Below are 14,980 nucleotides of genomic sequence, written 5' to 3'. Positions count from 1 at the left end.
ACTGTGTGCCTCTGCAGTAAGAGGACAGCTTTGAACTCAATGAAAAAAGGTGCTTGAATAATATCCCTCCTCATTACCAGTTGAGTTCTGATTACAAGAAGGATATCTCACAACTTTAGAAATCATAAGACTATTTCACTCTCTACACTGCTACGTCGAATAGTGTGTGGACGTAGCTTCCTTTTGGGTACAAAATCAAAGTCCCCATAACGTAATAATGACATTTTAGGGTGATGACTTGCTTGAAGGTAAGGGTAGACTTAGGTTTAGGTTAAGGTTGGGGTTAGGGTAAACGTAAGGGAAGTAGTGGTTGTGGTTGGACAAGTCTCCAGGAAATTATTGTAAGTCTATGTAATGTCCTCGGAAGTGATGAAAACACAAGTGTGTGTGTGTGTGTGTGTGTGTGTGTGTGTGTGTGTGTGTGTGTGTGTGTGTGTGTGTGTGTGTGTGTGTGTGTGTGTGTGTGTGTGTGTGTGTGTGTGTGTGTGTGTGTGTGTGTGTGTGTGTGTGTGTGTCTGTTTATTATAACAAAATATGAGCTGTCAGGCGTGTCACAGGATGGCTATTTGTTCAGATTACATTTCCTTTCACTGAAGTTGCTGTGGTCATCTCAAGACTCAGGTCACGACTCACCTATAAGTAAGCTGTGTTGATTTTCTCCCCCATAGGGCCCAAACCAAACCCATGATGATGTTGCCTGTGCTTTGATTGCTTCGGTGCTCAAAACGCTCTGTTAGCTGTCTGGGTTTTTTTTTTAAATCAAATCTGACTTTAAGCTCTTTTAGATGATACAGGTTGAGGCTAAATTTAAATCCCCTGCAGTGCATTCCCTGTAAAATTGCTGGTATCTCTCCAGTCTTCAAGCATCCACAACTTTAGAGCTAAGGATAGGCAATATAGATGTGGGGCTAAAAGAGGCTATAGGGGTCCCATATGGCAGTAAGTGTGAGAACCTAAACGTTTGTGGATATGATAAAGGTATTCACTAATAGCATTCCTTTAACTTATTTGTGGTATAAACACTTCATCAGAGAACATTGGAGTCACATAAAGTGTTTTAAGTTGACTAATAAAGTCTATAGAGGAGCACAGCATATGTTCTGTCTCAGCCAAACGAACTTGGTATAAAGATAACTAGCCTTACACTTACATTTGTCACCTTCACCCCTCTCACAACTAATTGGTACATTCCCTAATCCCACTGCACAGCCTTCTACTGTGAATAGATGGGCTGCTATAGCTGACACCTCTGATTTGCTGCAAAGCCTATAGTCGTGACCCATTCACTCTATCTACTTGTGTGTGTGTGTCATGGACCTATAAGGTGTGTGTGTGTGTGTGTGTGTGTGTGTGTGTGTGTGTGTGTGTGTGTGTGAATGTGTGTGTGCTTGCATGTGTTTCTCCACGCATATCAAATCTGTCCAAGCAATTTATGTCTTTCGATCCATCTGTTTTTTCTTCTTCTTTTGTGCCACCAACTGACAGACTGTAAACCGGTTTAATGAACAGTGGCAGATCGCTGTTTTGAACCCTTTAGTTAAATATGTTCACTATAGTCGAATCAGTCATACAGGATGACTGAGGGCTGTGTAATGGGCCATTACATTGTTGCATTGCGTCTGCTGCATGATATATATCTTTAAACATATAATAGGTTGTAATTCGTAACGAAAAAAAAAATGTCTCTCTTTCCGGGTGGTGTTTCAGACTGTGAATGACTTAGCAGGAGGAAGCCCTCCTACTGAGCTTTGCCCAACGTGCTGGTGAGCAGTTGCCTAGTTACATGTTGGGTTGGCAAAAACTGGTGTTGTTTACACTCCCACTCATATCAGATGACGGAGAGAGAAACCTTGATGTGGACCAAGCAACTGTTCAACAAGCTCCTTGACGGTCTCATATAAGTGCCCGCGTCTTTATCTCCAAAACACAGCTTCAGGCATAACAATTGTTTGAAGTGTAACTAAACATCGCAACAACTCACTGTTTTATGACATTACTCACCACTCCAGACAGATGTATACAGTATGTGTATGACTCAGTTGTATTGTATAATCCTTTTGTTTAAATCAGCAGAAGTGGCTGTAAAGCTAAAGCTCTACATTTGTGCTGCAATATTTTATTGTATATGGTTGTGGTTATATTTTCATTTGCTATAACACTAATAGCTGACAAGCACTGACTCTAAGCTAGTTAGAGCTCCAATCAAGATGCCACAAGGGTACTGTAAGTAGGAATATAGCCAATCCTCATTACAAATATCTAAATTCCATATACAGTTCCAATGGCATATTTTTATTGAAATGAACACTTCTTGTGTGCAAAGACACCAACACTTATTACTGAGTCTGAGGGTAATCCTCTTTCACATGACAAGGTAGGGGAAATAAATAAATAAAAACACAGTTGCAAAAAAAAATCAATTGTCCTCTGGTAAGGTCAAAGGAAAGCTGACAGGAATACAAAGTGTGTGGTAAAGTCTTTCCGACACCTCCACTGCATGTAGTGCACAGTGCAGCCCACTCTACAACACACACAGCCCTCTACTGCTTAAATCCAACACAACTGACCAACTATTTCCAAAGATAAAAAACTTAAGATAAAAATAGTAAGTACAGAAAGCCACACAATTTGATGGGCCATACGCACCTACTGACAGACTTGTATCCTCCGTGTTCTCTTAGTCTTCAGCAGCCTTAAAATGGCTCATTTTACTCACACATGGTTTCAGTCAGAGAAAGTACGCATAGGTATCTTGTGTCTGTGTAAATTACGACAAACTAAAGCCAGCAACTAGTTTGGAACATTCTGAATAATCTTTTTTGCAAGATTCCAACTAGCTTTTGTTCTTGAAAATGTCACTGTGTGCAACATAGAAAGAGCTTATTCCAGTTTCAATCTTGGACCCCCAAGGCAAGAGTTCTGAAGAAACCAAACGTGTACTATTACAATAACACTGAAGGGCTGGACGGCGTTCAGAGGCTTAACACTTGATTTAAAATGTGCCAGTGATTCGCCACACACACCTAAAGCAAACACTAACTTCATAATTTTCTATTTCCTGAGCAAAATATTCAAATTACATCATAATTCTTAGAAATAAAATATTTTATGCAAAGGCCCAATTTGTAATGGTTTTGCATCAAAACTTCACAAAATGACATATACTATATATGCCATTGTTATATAAAATATTGAGTTGTGTACTTAGAGAATTCACCAATGTTATCCTTGTCTTTGTCTTAGGTGCCTGGTCACTTGTGCATGTTTGAGTATGTTTCATTTGCAGACACGCAAAGTTCATCTAGTCCCTCTCAGTGAATACAAGTTTTCCTGTAGTATGCATGTTTTGTCACTTAGCATGCATGTCATTTTGATGGGTGTGTATGTGTGTGTGCGTATGTGTTAATTACAGCAAGGGGGGCTGCGTTTGGCGGAAACCTGGCCACTTCAGAGATATAGCGAGGCAGACGGAATCTAAAAATACCGCGGCTGAGTGAGCTCGGCATAAGAAGCAGAAGCAGAGGCTGTCTCCACTGTCAAGTCTGCCTCTTGGTCTTCAGGCTGCTCGCTTTCGAAACAAAATCCATCTGAGGGCTAGACAGCTCATTTAAAGTGACGGGAAGAACAACAGGGATTTCATATCAGATATTGAACGTTTGATCTGTTTGGTGAGTCAGTGTGATGGAAATTGTATGACACAGCTAAAATGATACCCTGAATGGATTGTTTGAGCCTTCATCAAGAATGGGGGGAAACATCATTTAAGGCATGAGGTTTAGAGTTTTATCCATGCTTCGAAAATACAATAGTTTTGGTTGACAGTCCAATTAAGAAGTTGAACTCACATTAGCGTACTGCATCTCATAGTGTTTGATATGTGAAACCTCTTTGAGGCTGTGGCCCTTTTACGTCTCATCATCTCTTTCTACAAAATGACATATGGATGGAAAATATCCATATGTCCCCCCCCCCACACACACACACATACACACACACACACACACACACACACACACACACACACACACACACACACACACACACACACACACACACACACACACACACACACATCCTGCATCTGCCCATCCCACTTCCCCCTTCTTTCCCTGTACACAAATAGCATCAGGAAACCATTACATGTCTAATAGTGTTTGCACACACAGGCACACAAACACTGGATCTAAACTATATATCCATCCATCCATCCATCCATCCATCCATCCATCCATCCATCCATTTATTTGTCATCCAAGGCTTCAAAAATAACCTTCTCTCTATTGGCACAGCCTATGGCAACACCTGATATGAAGCACACTACAAAGTGTAAATGACTGGGTACCAGCTCAGCAGGAAACTTAAATTGGACTCATAGAAAGAGATAGATTTCCATTTAAAAGGGTTCCGTGTTAGTGTTACTTGTTATTATCAGTCACTTGAATCAAGTCTGTCAGTGCAGAGCTCATATCTTACACCTAAGAAATCTTACTGAACAAACATTTCGAAAGAGCTCTAATTAAGATTAGCGCTTCAAAAATCCAATAGGAGGAAGAGTCTTATATGTCCTTGAAGAAATTAAAATGAGGTCCCGTTGACCGACCTTGTACGATGAACACTCCACATTAAGATTATAATCTTTGCCCTCTGAGCCAAGCTGTGAGAAGAAGACTCCATTTAGTCTAATCTAAAGCTTGAGTCAAATCCTCTGGACTTGAATTGCCCTCGATGGCTTGTTTCCTTTCTACTTTTCCGATTCAGTTCTGCTTCTCTCACTATATGATAGCTGCAAAACAAAAAGGCAGCCAGCGCAAGTGAGGGCTGGGTTTCTGCACTTGTGTATAATGGACCCACATTTGCATGCCGTCCAAAAACGTACATTCACAGCTCTGCCTCAGCCACAGACACAATTTCACACACTTGTCAACACACAAAGCAAATGAAACGCAGTCTGCATGTTTATGAGAGTGACTAAATGGTTTCAGTTCATCAGCAGGCAAATGGTTCCTCCTGGGCTTGTCTATTATGTCTGTCTGTGAAATGGGTATATATAAAAAGATGCAAACACAGGTGCATGATCACCCACACGTCCCCGTAAGTGAGCCCACACACATGCTGTCACAGTGACACACACACACACACACACACACACACACACACACACACACACACACACACACACACACACACACACACACACACACATACTGAACCAGCCTCTATCCTGTGGGTTCTACTTCCTGTGTTTTTGTAGAGAGCACATACCAGACTTTTTATTTCCACCGCTGAAAACAGACAGGAGTGTAATTACATCAAAAATTCTCATTTGGTATCGATCTGTCTGTACAAATAGCCATCTGAAACAAGCAGAACAAGGTTATTTAATGTCATTTGTGTCCCTTTTTCATTTCCCCTGTGTCTCGGGGGTCGCACGGCAGAAGTGAGAAGGAGAGCAGGCAGCACTTTGTGAGTACTTTTGCCCGCTGAAGGTTCAGAGTAAAGAGAAGCAACCTGTGAGGGGGACGTAGTGTTGGCCTGCATGATGATGATTGCTGGAACAGAGGTGCCAAGAAACACAGCGAATTCAGGTAGTGCACTAGAATTTTTTCGTCCATGTGTTTCTTGTGAGTTTTTTTCAGTATAAAATATTCTGTCTTGAATTTTGATAATACTGCTGCTGGAGATCTTCATCCACATTTTGATATAGTCTTCTTCTCATGAGGGACATTCTTCTTTGTGTTCATTTCGGGGGAGGCGGGTCCATTCATCAACATTTGTCTTTGTAATTGGATGAAATGATGTAATTCCATTTGACTGACATATAATGCAATTTGCCTCAGCCTCCAATGAATCATCACCAGATGTGCGCGGCGTTTGTGTGAGCGCGAGTGAACCATCACACGTAGGAATCGTGTGGCACGGCTTTGTAAGCTTTGTGTAGGTGCAGCGCCTTTACAACTTCTACAAGAGCATCCACACGACTCTGACGCTATGTCTGCACGACTGCATCAAACAGCACAAGCCTGCAAGAATGGAATTTGTTAGGAGGACTTAATGACTTGTGCTCCTCTCGCACTAAAGTCATCAGCACAAACTTAATACTGCAGGGCTAAATATGTGCGAGAGCTAAAAATAGTCCCCCGTAGCAACAGTAACGTGCGTGGCAGGATATGGTTGTCTGCTAAATGAGGATGAAGAAAAAGAAACCAAGAGGAAGTAATGGGGCTGGAGGGAGAGATTAGTGAGAAAAAGACATAAGCATAAGAAGGGAAATAATACGACAGGTGGGGTTTGTGTTTGGAAGCCTGGAAAGATAAAGATGCTCATTATTAATAAAGAAAAAATGACATTCATTTCACTTGTGGTTAAGAAGCTTTTAGCCTTTTTTTTAGTAATTTGGCATTTGGGATACATTTGAACTCATCATTTTTTGAATAATTTGGGACGTGACTTTCTTGGCAACTCTCAAAACAGTTTAGTACTGGATGTAGATTTGATGGAGAAAGGCCATAAATGGTTTTGACAAACAGATGGGCACACACACATTTAGTATGGGTCTGAATAAATATAGACATCTCAGGCTGATAATGAATTGAGACGTTGATTAGAGGCAGAGAGGTAAAATGAATTTATAGGAAGGCCATGTACTGTAGCCCTGTTGTGAATTCTGTCTGTCCGCAAAAACCCTCATTCTAACTAAGTGCACTGCCTTCCTTTCTCCCTCACTCTACCTCTCTATCCCCTGTTACTAACCCCACACAATACTTGACAATCTGAACAAAGCTTCCCTAAGGCCCCTTAATCTAATGGAGCAGTCTCTACAATACATCCACACACACATACACACACACACACACACACACACACACACACACACACACACACAGAGTCAGGAGGGAAAGATGAGGAGGTAATGGAGAAAAAGAGAACGTGTAGTGAGATAAAGGAGATAAATTGGACACTGAGTAAGGAATGACAGCAAGAGAGAGCTTTTCTTTTCCAAGTCTCCGAGGGCTGCTGGTGTGATGTGTATCGTAAGAGAGCTCTGGTGGGACCTCATTGTTCCTTTTCTTTGTGTGTGTGTGTCCATCTGCTACTAGCCCCTTTAGGGCCCAGTCTGTTTCATCAGGACTTGTGTGTGTGTGTGTGTGTGTGTGTGTGTGTGTGTGTGTGTGTGTGTGTGTGTGTGTGTGTGTGTGTGTGTGTGTGTGTGTGTGTGTGTGTGTGAGGGTGCTCACTCTGATTCTGCAGTGGAGTTAACACTTCTGAAGCAGTGTATTGATTTCTGAAGGGGCTGGCGTACACAGATGAAAATGAAAGGGCAGAGAATGGTGCAGAGCTTTGTAAGACCGGCGGCACAATACAACCTGGGATCATGTAAACACAAACAGTCATAAGAAGGTAATGTCCAATTTGCACCGGACAGCTGACCAACCACTGACCTCTGTGTGTGTGTGTGTGTGTGTGTGGATCTGTTGATTTTATACTAAAGTGATGTCATGCTTTCAGCATTAAAGGACCTAATTTAAATGCTAGTTATCACATTTACTTCGAATGTAATCACTTACAATGTCTTGCCAGTGTAGGATACAATCACAGAGCCGTTTTAAAACTGGAGAGCAAACACTTTTAATTGACCACCTCCCGTTCCATAGCCTACTTGAGGACACAGCGTTTAATTGCTTCAGCTCATACCCCCTATGGAATCACTTTTAACCTATTGATTGCTCAGCTGCTCAAGTATAAAGGTTGAATTGAACTGAGCCCTTGGTTGGAAACATTTACATTGAAGTACAGTTAAGCGTTGATTGTACTGAAGATGGAAGAGATGTTTTTGCCTTCTTGTTTGCCACCAAACCAGAAAGATTTTGAATAGATTTCCATGAAATTTAGTCAAGTATAAATATTCTACTTCTATTATCTAGGTTTGAGATACCCTGTATTAAGGTGCGGCCAAACCAAAAATGGTTCTACGCACGTAACGCGCCTAGTCTCCCTCCCGATAATTTATTTCCCCTAATTAACCATGGCTGCGATCAGACCCGACCCGACACAACAGCGTGCATGTCCGCACAAAAACAACAACACGGCCAACAACTGTGCCAAAAGACAAATAAACAGCAACTGAACAGCACAAGTATCCTAGCATTAAAACAGCATTGCATATTCACTCCGCTCGGAAATGCATGCAAACAGCAAGGCAGCAACACAACAAACACATTTACAGCAGCATTTTGTGCACAAAATAAAGGCAAGTACATTACCCTACCTGGTTGTGACACAGGACCGTGGCTGGCGTAGATATAAACACAGGTGCTTCGCTGTAGGCTACTTGTCGTGAAAGTTCCCCGGACATAGCCGTCATGTTTGGGTTCAATATTGAGGCGCTAGCCACATACAACCGGGTGAGTTAACTAATGCTATCCGGCACTAACTTGGTTTATCGGCTAAAGCACAGCCGCACATATTCACTGAATTAACCAGGGAGTCCATTCTCCTGGTTCAGTTTCCCCACGTCTTCTATTCCCGAGCGGCCGCAAATTGCCTACATTTTCCTCCTCTGTGTTTCTCAGCCTCTGTGTACACTGTTCTCCGACCGTGCCGATGTATGTGACGTCGGGTCATTCTCCAAGCTGATTGGTTGCCGCTGCTAAGCATCACGCGTAGGAGCGTATAACGTAGCAGCGTATATAACGCGTTTGGTGTGGCCACACCTTCGTGCTGTGTTGTGGTATTCTAGATCGATCTTGGCCTTGTGAACACTTTTTGAAGGTCTTGTGGCGGATTTAACCACCTTTTTTACTCAGCCTGGTCTCGGTCTCAGACAAAGAAGACTTTGATTTTATTTCATGACAGGTCAAGACCACAACTGCTGTTGATCTGAAAGTATCTGTGCATTGGCTGATTTATTCGTTAACACATCATAACTGTGATTGCATATAAAAATTCCTGTTTCAATTGCAACCAATGACTGACATGTTTGTTACTGTAAATGGCCGTTGCCCCCCAGCAGCAATAAGGGACTCACACTGGTCTGGTCTTGGTCTTGACTTTGTTTTAGCTTCTCACAGTCTTGGTGTCGTAGTATTCAATCAACTCTGGTATTTGTCATTACTTTTGTCTCGGTTTAGTTGGTCTTTCTTGACCACAACACTACGTTTGTGACTGAATCCTTCGGCTATATGTTTGTAAGAATGGCTCCGTTGTTGGTGGAGGTGTTGCGCTCTTTTCAGTTATTTTTAGTGTTTCATGTTTTTTTGTCTCACTTTTAAATCCCTCCTCTTTTCCCCTATAGTGGAGCTGGATGTGGAGCATGCACAGAGAGTCCCTGGGACGGAGCAGGGAGGCGTGGTGCCCCCACAGGTCAAGCTGAAGGAGAGGCAGAAGTTCTTTGAGGAGGCCTTCCAGCAAGACATGGAGCAGTACCTGTCCACTGGCTACCTGCAGATCGCTGAGAGGAGAGGTGAGAGGGATAAAAGACACACTTACAGTATATTGAAACAGCTTGAAACGTAGTAGGCTTTTTCATGCGATCCGAGTATTTCAAATAATCAAAAAGCGCTTCTGGTATGCTTCAAACCACCGGATCTCATGGAAGAGAATTAAGTTCATGGAGGAGAAGGAAGAGACCAAATAAATGGCATAAATAATCCAACTTGAGCCCGTCCTCCCTGAGAAAGGTTCAAGCTGACATGTGTTAGTTTACTTTTAAAGTATCTTGCCCAATGAATTTAAGGTCATTTCATGTTTTTGAGACCAACCTTGAGTGCCTGGGTCTGGATTATTAATGACATTTTTTTGGAGTCATAACTCTTACTCTCTCATCTTGAAAAAGAGCAGAATGTTGAGGAGAAAAGGTTTTGGTGGCTGTATTTTATTGGAGGATGAATGCAAAAGCCATTTGGCGTTCAAATGAATTAAAGTCCCGATAGTATCAGCGGAGAAACCTTCCAACTTCAGCTGCATATTACAAGATTGAGCCGTAATAGCTTTCTGCAGCGAGGCTCCCCGCACTCTGAGCGCCTGTCTCTAAACACACAAGTAGAGCCATTACTTTGAAAAATGCCTCCGCACCATATAAATGTAAGTTCTTCCCCTGGCGTCGTAATAGAATCCTTCTGCAGTTTACCCCGTGTATTATTTGCCAAAAGCCTGAACTTAAACACCCGGAGGATGTGCTAAAATGAAAGGAGTGTGTGCAACCCCCACACTGAAGAGGTATTTGGCTCAATGGACTAAGAGTTTGTACTCTGATTTTTCTTCCTCTTCTTTTGCTCATCTATCGTGCTTTCTTTAGTGTTTTGGAAACTGCTTATTATAGAGGATTGTGGAGCGGTTTAAAGATAGTTAGAGAGACAGAGCCAAAGGAAAGAGACCTCAGGAGAGTCAAGGACTTATATTTTCACTGTCCTGTAGCGTTCAATCATTCATGTTAAAAAAAACAAAACAACAACAATGAAAACATGTTTTAAATATTTAGACTTCACACTCGAACTGATGTGATTGAAAGGCAAACAGCCGAATACCAAACCAACCGGACAATAGTTGCTGTAAGAATATTTGTGTAATCGATTATATCATATTGCTGGTAAAAACACATGTATGCTTTACACAAAGCTGTGTTCCAAACAAACTACGTCAGGACTTGTTATCCGCTACAAATCCCTACAATAGGACGGCCAACATGGGGAGGAAAGATGCAGCTGGAGGCAAGAGGGGGAGAGAGAGATACAGGGGATATACCATCAAGTAGAAAAAAGGGGAAGTGCTGTGGATGTCAGAAGCCAGTGAGCCATTAAAGGGCAGCCTTAAACTAATACACACACACACACACACACACACACACACACACACACACACACACACACACACACACACACACACACACACACACACATACATAAACTTTCACTGCAGGCAAAAACAGTCCTTCTCAGCAGGGGGAACCTTTTAAGCAAGGTCACACACAGTAGTAGGGCTACAAGAAAAACACGTCAGAGGCAATGACATGGAAATGTGCTTTCTGGAACAAGACTTTCATAACATAGCCTTACTGTTGGTTCAAGTTTATGTATATATATGTGTGTGTGTGTGTGTGTGTGTGTGTGTGTGTGTGTGTGTGTGTGTGTGTGTGTGTGTGCGTGCGTGTGCATTTGTTTATTTTATGTTTATGTGCTGCATAGACGTCTCCGTTTGAGGCTGAAAAGCTGCTATGTTGCTGGTAATTGCGTAGCTGACAGGCGAGATAGGGAAAGAGCTTGCTAAGAGCGTTCATTAGCAAGTATAAGAACCCAGTTCCTCTCCGACATGTCACAGAACACAAACAAGGAGTGAATATGCAGGTTTTAAATAATACACAACATCTTAATTTGTGAGTGTGTGTGTGCATTCAATTTATTAGGGTTTGGTTGTTACATTCACACATAGGAATCAGTTTCTTTAAAGTACATTAGTGGACATTCAGATAGATTGCGCGCGCGCGCGTGTGTGTGTGTGTGTGTGTGTGTGCGTGTGCGTGTGTGTTGCTTTTTTTAAATGAAGGTGAGACTTTTGGGGAGGTCTCCATGGAAAAAATAACTTTCCCTTTCTCTCTCTCTCTCTCTCTCTCTTCACTCTTCTGCTCTCCCACTCTCCCTCCCTGTGCCGCACTCCTCTGCTCTCCTCATTTCCGTGAGGTACGGTAGCCAATGGCGTCTTCTCTCACTGCTGTGTGCAGACCAATCATCTCCCTTCCTCCTCTTGTGCTGGCAACTCATCCTTCCACCCCACACCACCTCAACCCAGCTTCCCCTCCATCCCTACATCCACACAGTGCACTGACTGGCTGTTTGTGTGATGCATGCAGAACATCATGATAGTGAACAGGGGATGCAAGGTGGTGATTCCAGGACTGTAGCAGTTGTGGTATCAGCAGGAGTGTACTAGGAGTTTCCAATTTTGCATCTTAGGCGACCTTTAAAGGAGGATTCAGCCACCCTGTGAAGACGAACATTAACATGAGTAACTTATACTGATTAGTCGTGTTGATTTGACTATATTTTTATTTTTTTTGTAAAGCTTTACTAGTTGGCTTTCACTTCTTTTTTTAAATTGTTGCTGATTCCCCTTTCAAATCATACATAATGTACAGTACCTTCAGTGGCGTGATGCTGGGTTCATTGCATTATGAGGCCAGGTTGGTCTTTTATTCCAATGTACATGGTGTTGACCCAGTACTGAAATATATACGTATCATGAGGAATCAGCATGATTCACTTCTTAAGGTTGATCCCAATCATTTCAACTCGTAAACAAAAGTGAATATATACGGTACATTTGTATTATCTTTCAGGAGGCTGTGAAAATGCATCAATCATTCTGTACACTTAAATGAAAGGTTACATACTTATATGCACATATGTATACGTATCTCTTCATACTGGCTGTGAAAATACCGCTCCCTAATGCAATATCAATGGAAGTGATGGGGATTAAGTCCACAGTGCAAAAAGGAATTTTCAGCCAAGTTGATATTAAGCTTCAGCCTCAGATTTGAAGTCAAATCAAGCCGAAGCCAAGTCGGGTCTTTCTATTTTGATTTTCCTCCTTGTGTTAGAAGCAAAAAACTTTGTACTCAAATGACTTGAACTTTGAAATAGTCAGATGTAGTGGGTATCTTGCAGACTGCAGAATATTTTATTAGCTTTAGTTGAATTTTCCCGTTTCATAGGATCTTCTCATGGCCATTATGAATAGGAAGATTTATAACACATAGGCCTATATATGGGCATGCAATTATTACGATAAACTGTTCCTATTCCTATTGGATATTGTCGCTGTGCTTTTGCCGCCTTCATATACTGTACAGCTTTGTGACACCTGCAAATCCATTATTTTCTCGTAATGTATTTGGATCATGAGGTCAACTAAAACATTTCTCAATATCAATGCAAGCTAACTCATTTCAAAAGCCATCCAACCCCCAGTGTGCCCATTTGCTTTTGCCTGGCATTTTTTTATGGAACAAAGAAATATTCGAATCACCTCTGTTCCTGGACTCAGCCCCTTGCTGCTGCTGCTGCTGCTGCCTTGCTGAATGTTGCTGTCCTGTGATAGGCTAACATGTAGCTGTCTCGTGTGGTGTCCAGGGCCAATAGGAAGCATGTCCTCCATGGAGGTTAACGTGGACATGCTGGAGCAGATGGATCTGATGGACATGTCTGACCACGAAGCCCTGGATGTGTTCCTGCACTCTGGGGGAGAGGACAACAGTGCAGCCTCGCCCGTCGCAGGTGGGTGGCCATAAACACACACACACACACACAAAATGTGTACTCCGAAAACTAATTGTACTAAATTCATTTGAACTATAAATATTTATCAAACACCTACTGCAGCGAAACTTTCTACAGCTCATCCATTTTAAAAAGAACCGTTGAAGCAGAACCGTTGTGACTCGAAAGATTGACAAGAATAACTTTTGGGGCACCATCTGTCCACATCTGCTTGGGAAAACTCTCTTCTCTCTGAACAAGCCACTGCATGTGGCTGAACTGGAGGACATTTTTCATTTTATTTGATGCAAATAAATCTCTGCTATATTTCTTAATACGTCTGTCGGTGGCTGGGCTCAGGAAAATCTGAGCAAGTTTTAAACAAAACCTGTGAAGTCATTCCAACAGCTTATACAGTGAACTCCTCTTGTAAAAAGAAATACCACTGTTATCCACTTTTTAATAATGCGAAATAATTAGAATAGTTGGAGTTTCTTACCCACCTACCAACCACCCATTTAACCTATCCTGGTATGTACTGTATCTTTTGAAAGCTATAATGAATAGCATTCATCAATGAATGTCGGTTATATTCAAGCCATCGTCAAACGTGTTGACACAAAGTTGATTAAGCCTATCAGCTCATCAAACTCTCTCTGTATTTATCAGTATGCCAGGATTTACTAACTGGTTTCACCTCCTGACACTGGCGCAGGAGCTCAGAAAAATCCCCAAAAGTGCCATTGTTGTTGATTCTACTGCTATAACAAAAAACCTTGACGTACAGCAGAAGGTATCGAATCCATGCACGATCACTGAAGGCTTATACCTTATGTAGAGCCTCTGACAGTGTTAATGTAATTCCTCAGAATTCCTCATGGGGGCGACATAAATGACGCACTATAGCTTTTGTGAACTCCTTTTTAATCTTCTTATCCCAGGTCCAGAAGTGGAGTCCTTCACAGAGGAGATCAGTCTCCAGGTTCCCACCCAGGCCGAGCTACGTCACAAGCTCTCCTCCCTGTCTTCCACCTGCACCGACTCTGCCAGCCAGGACACAGAGGCAGGGGAGGAAGAGGAGGATGAGGACGAGGAAGAGGAAGAGACTGGCCAATGTGGAAGTGGAGATGTTAGAGAAACAGGGGCGGCAGTAGGAGGGAGGAGGAGAAGGCCTCCCGTGGTGGTGACCCTGGACGAAGAGGAGGTTCACCCCGACACGGCCTTGTTGGTGGAAGGGACGGAGCCAGACGAGCGCAGCAGCAGCAAAGACTGTGAGGCAGCATCAGGCAGCAGGCCCAAGGTTTAAACAAAGAGACGTTGGGCCGGATATATTCAAACCAAAATACACAGAGCAGCGAAATCAATAAGTAGGCACATACATAACAATATTGGCAAAGTCCTTCTTTAAAAAATCCCTTTCATAACGAAGAAGAGAAAAATGAAAGATAATCCACCGAGGTTGCATGGACTGCCACATGATGACCTCACCTTGAAAAGGAAAAAATGCAAACAAACACCGGTGTGAGTTTTCACATCCCGCAAAATAGGTTTGAGGTCACTTTAACATTATGGCAATGAACGGCTAAACGTGCACAGGTGTGGTTTGACGTGATTCTGAGAATGCTCTGTTGCTCTGCATGTTGAAAACAAGAGAGGCCTGTCACTGATAAGTGATGGGGACATGAATGAAGTATATGGCGAAATCATCCATGTGTCCCTTTTTTGCGGTT

General features: G+C 42.4%; 1 protein-coding gene across 1 annotated transcript in view; it reads left to right on the top strand.

Annotated features, from left to right (window-relative positions):
• dtnbp1b (dystrobrevin binding protein 1b) overlaps nt 1–14,980 on the top strand; it is a 28,052-nt gene extending 13,072 nt beyond the window's left edge. The window contains exons 2-4 of the mRNA XM_080045948.1: nt 9,293–9,460; nt 13,125–13,268; nt 14,192–14,980. Coding sequence (XP_079902074.1) covers nt 9,293–9,460; nt 13,125–13,268; nt 14,192–14,556 — 677 coding nt within the window. The 3' untranslated portion in view covers nt 14,557–14,980. The remainder of the gene's footprint in view (nt 1–9,292; nt 9,461–13,124; nt 13,269–14,191) is intronic.

This window comes from Ammodytes marinus, assembly GCF_949987685.1.
Source record: "Ammodytes marinus genome assembly, chromosome: 17".
Taxonomy (NCBI): Eukaryota; Metazoa; Chordata; class Actinopteri; order Uranoscopiformes; family Ammodytidae; genus Ammodytes; species Ammodytes marinus.
Note: the sequence above shows the minus strand (reverse complement) of the source record. Positions and strands in the feature narration are given on the sequence as shown.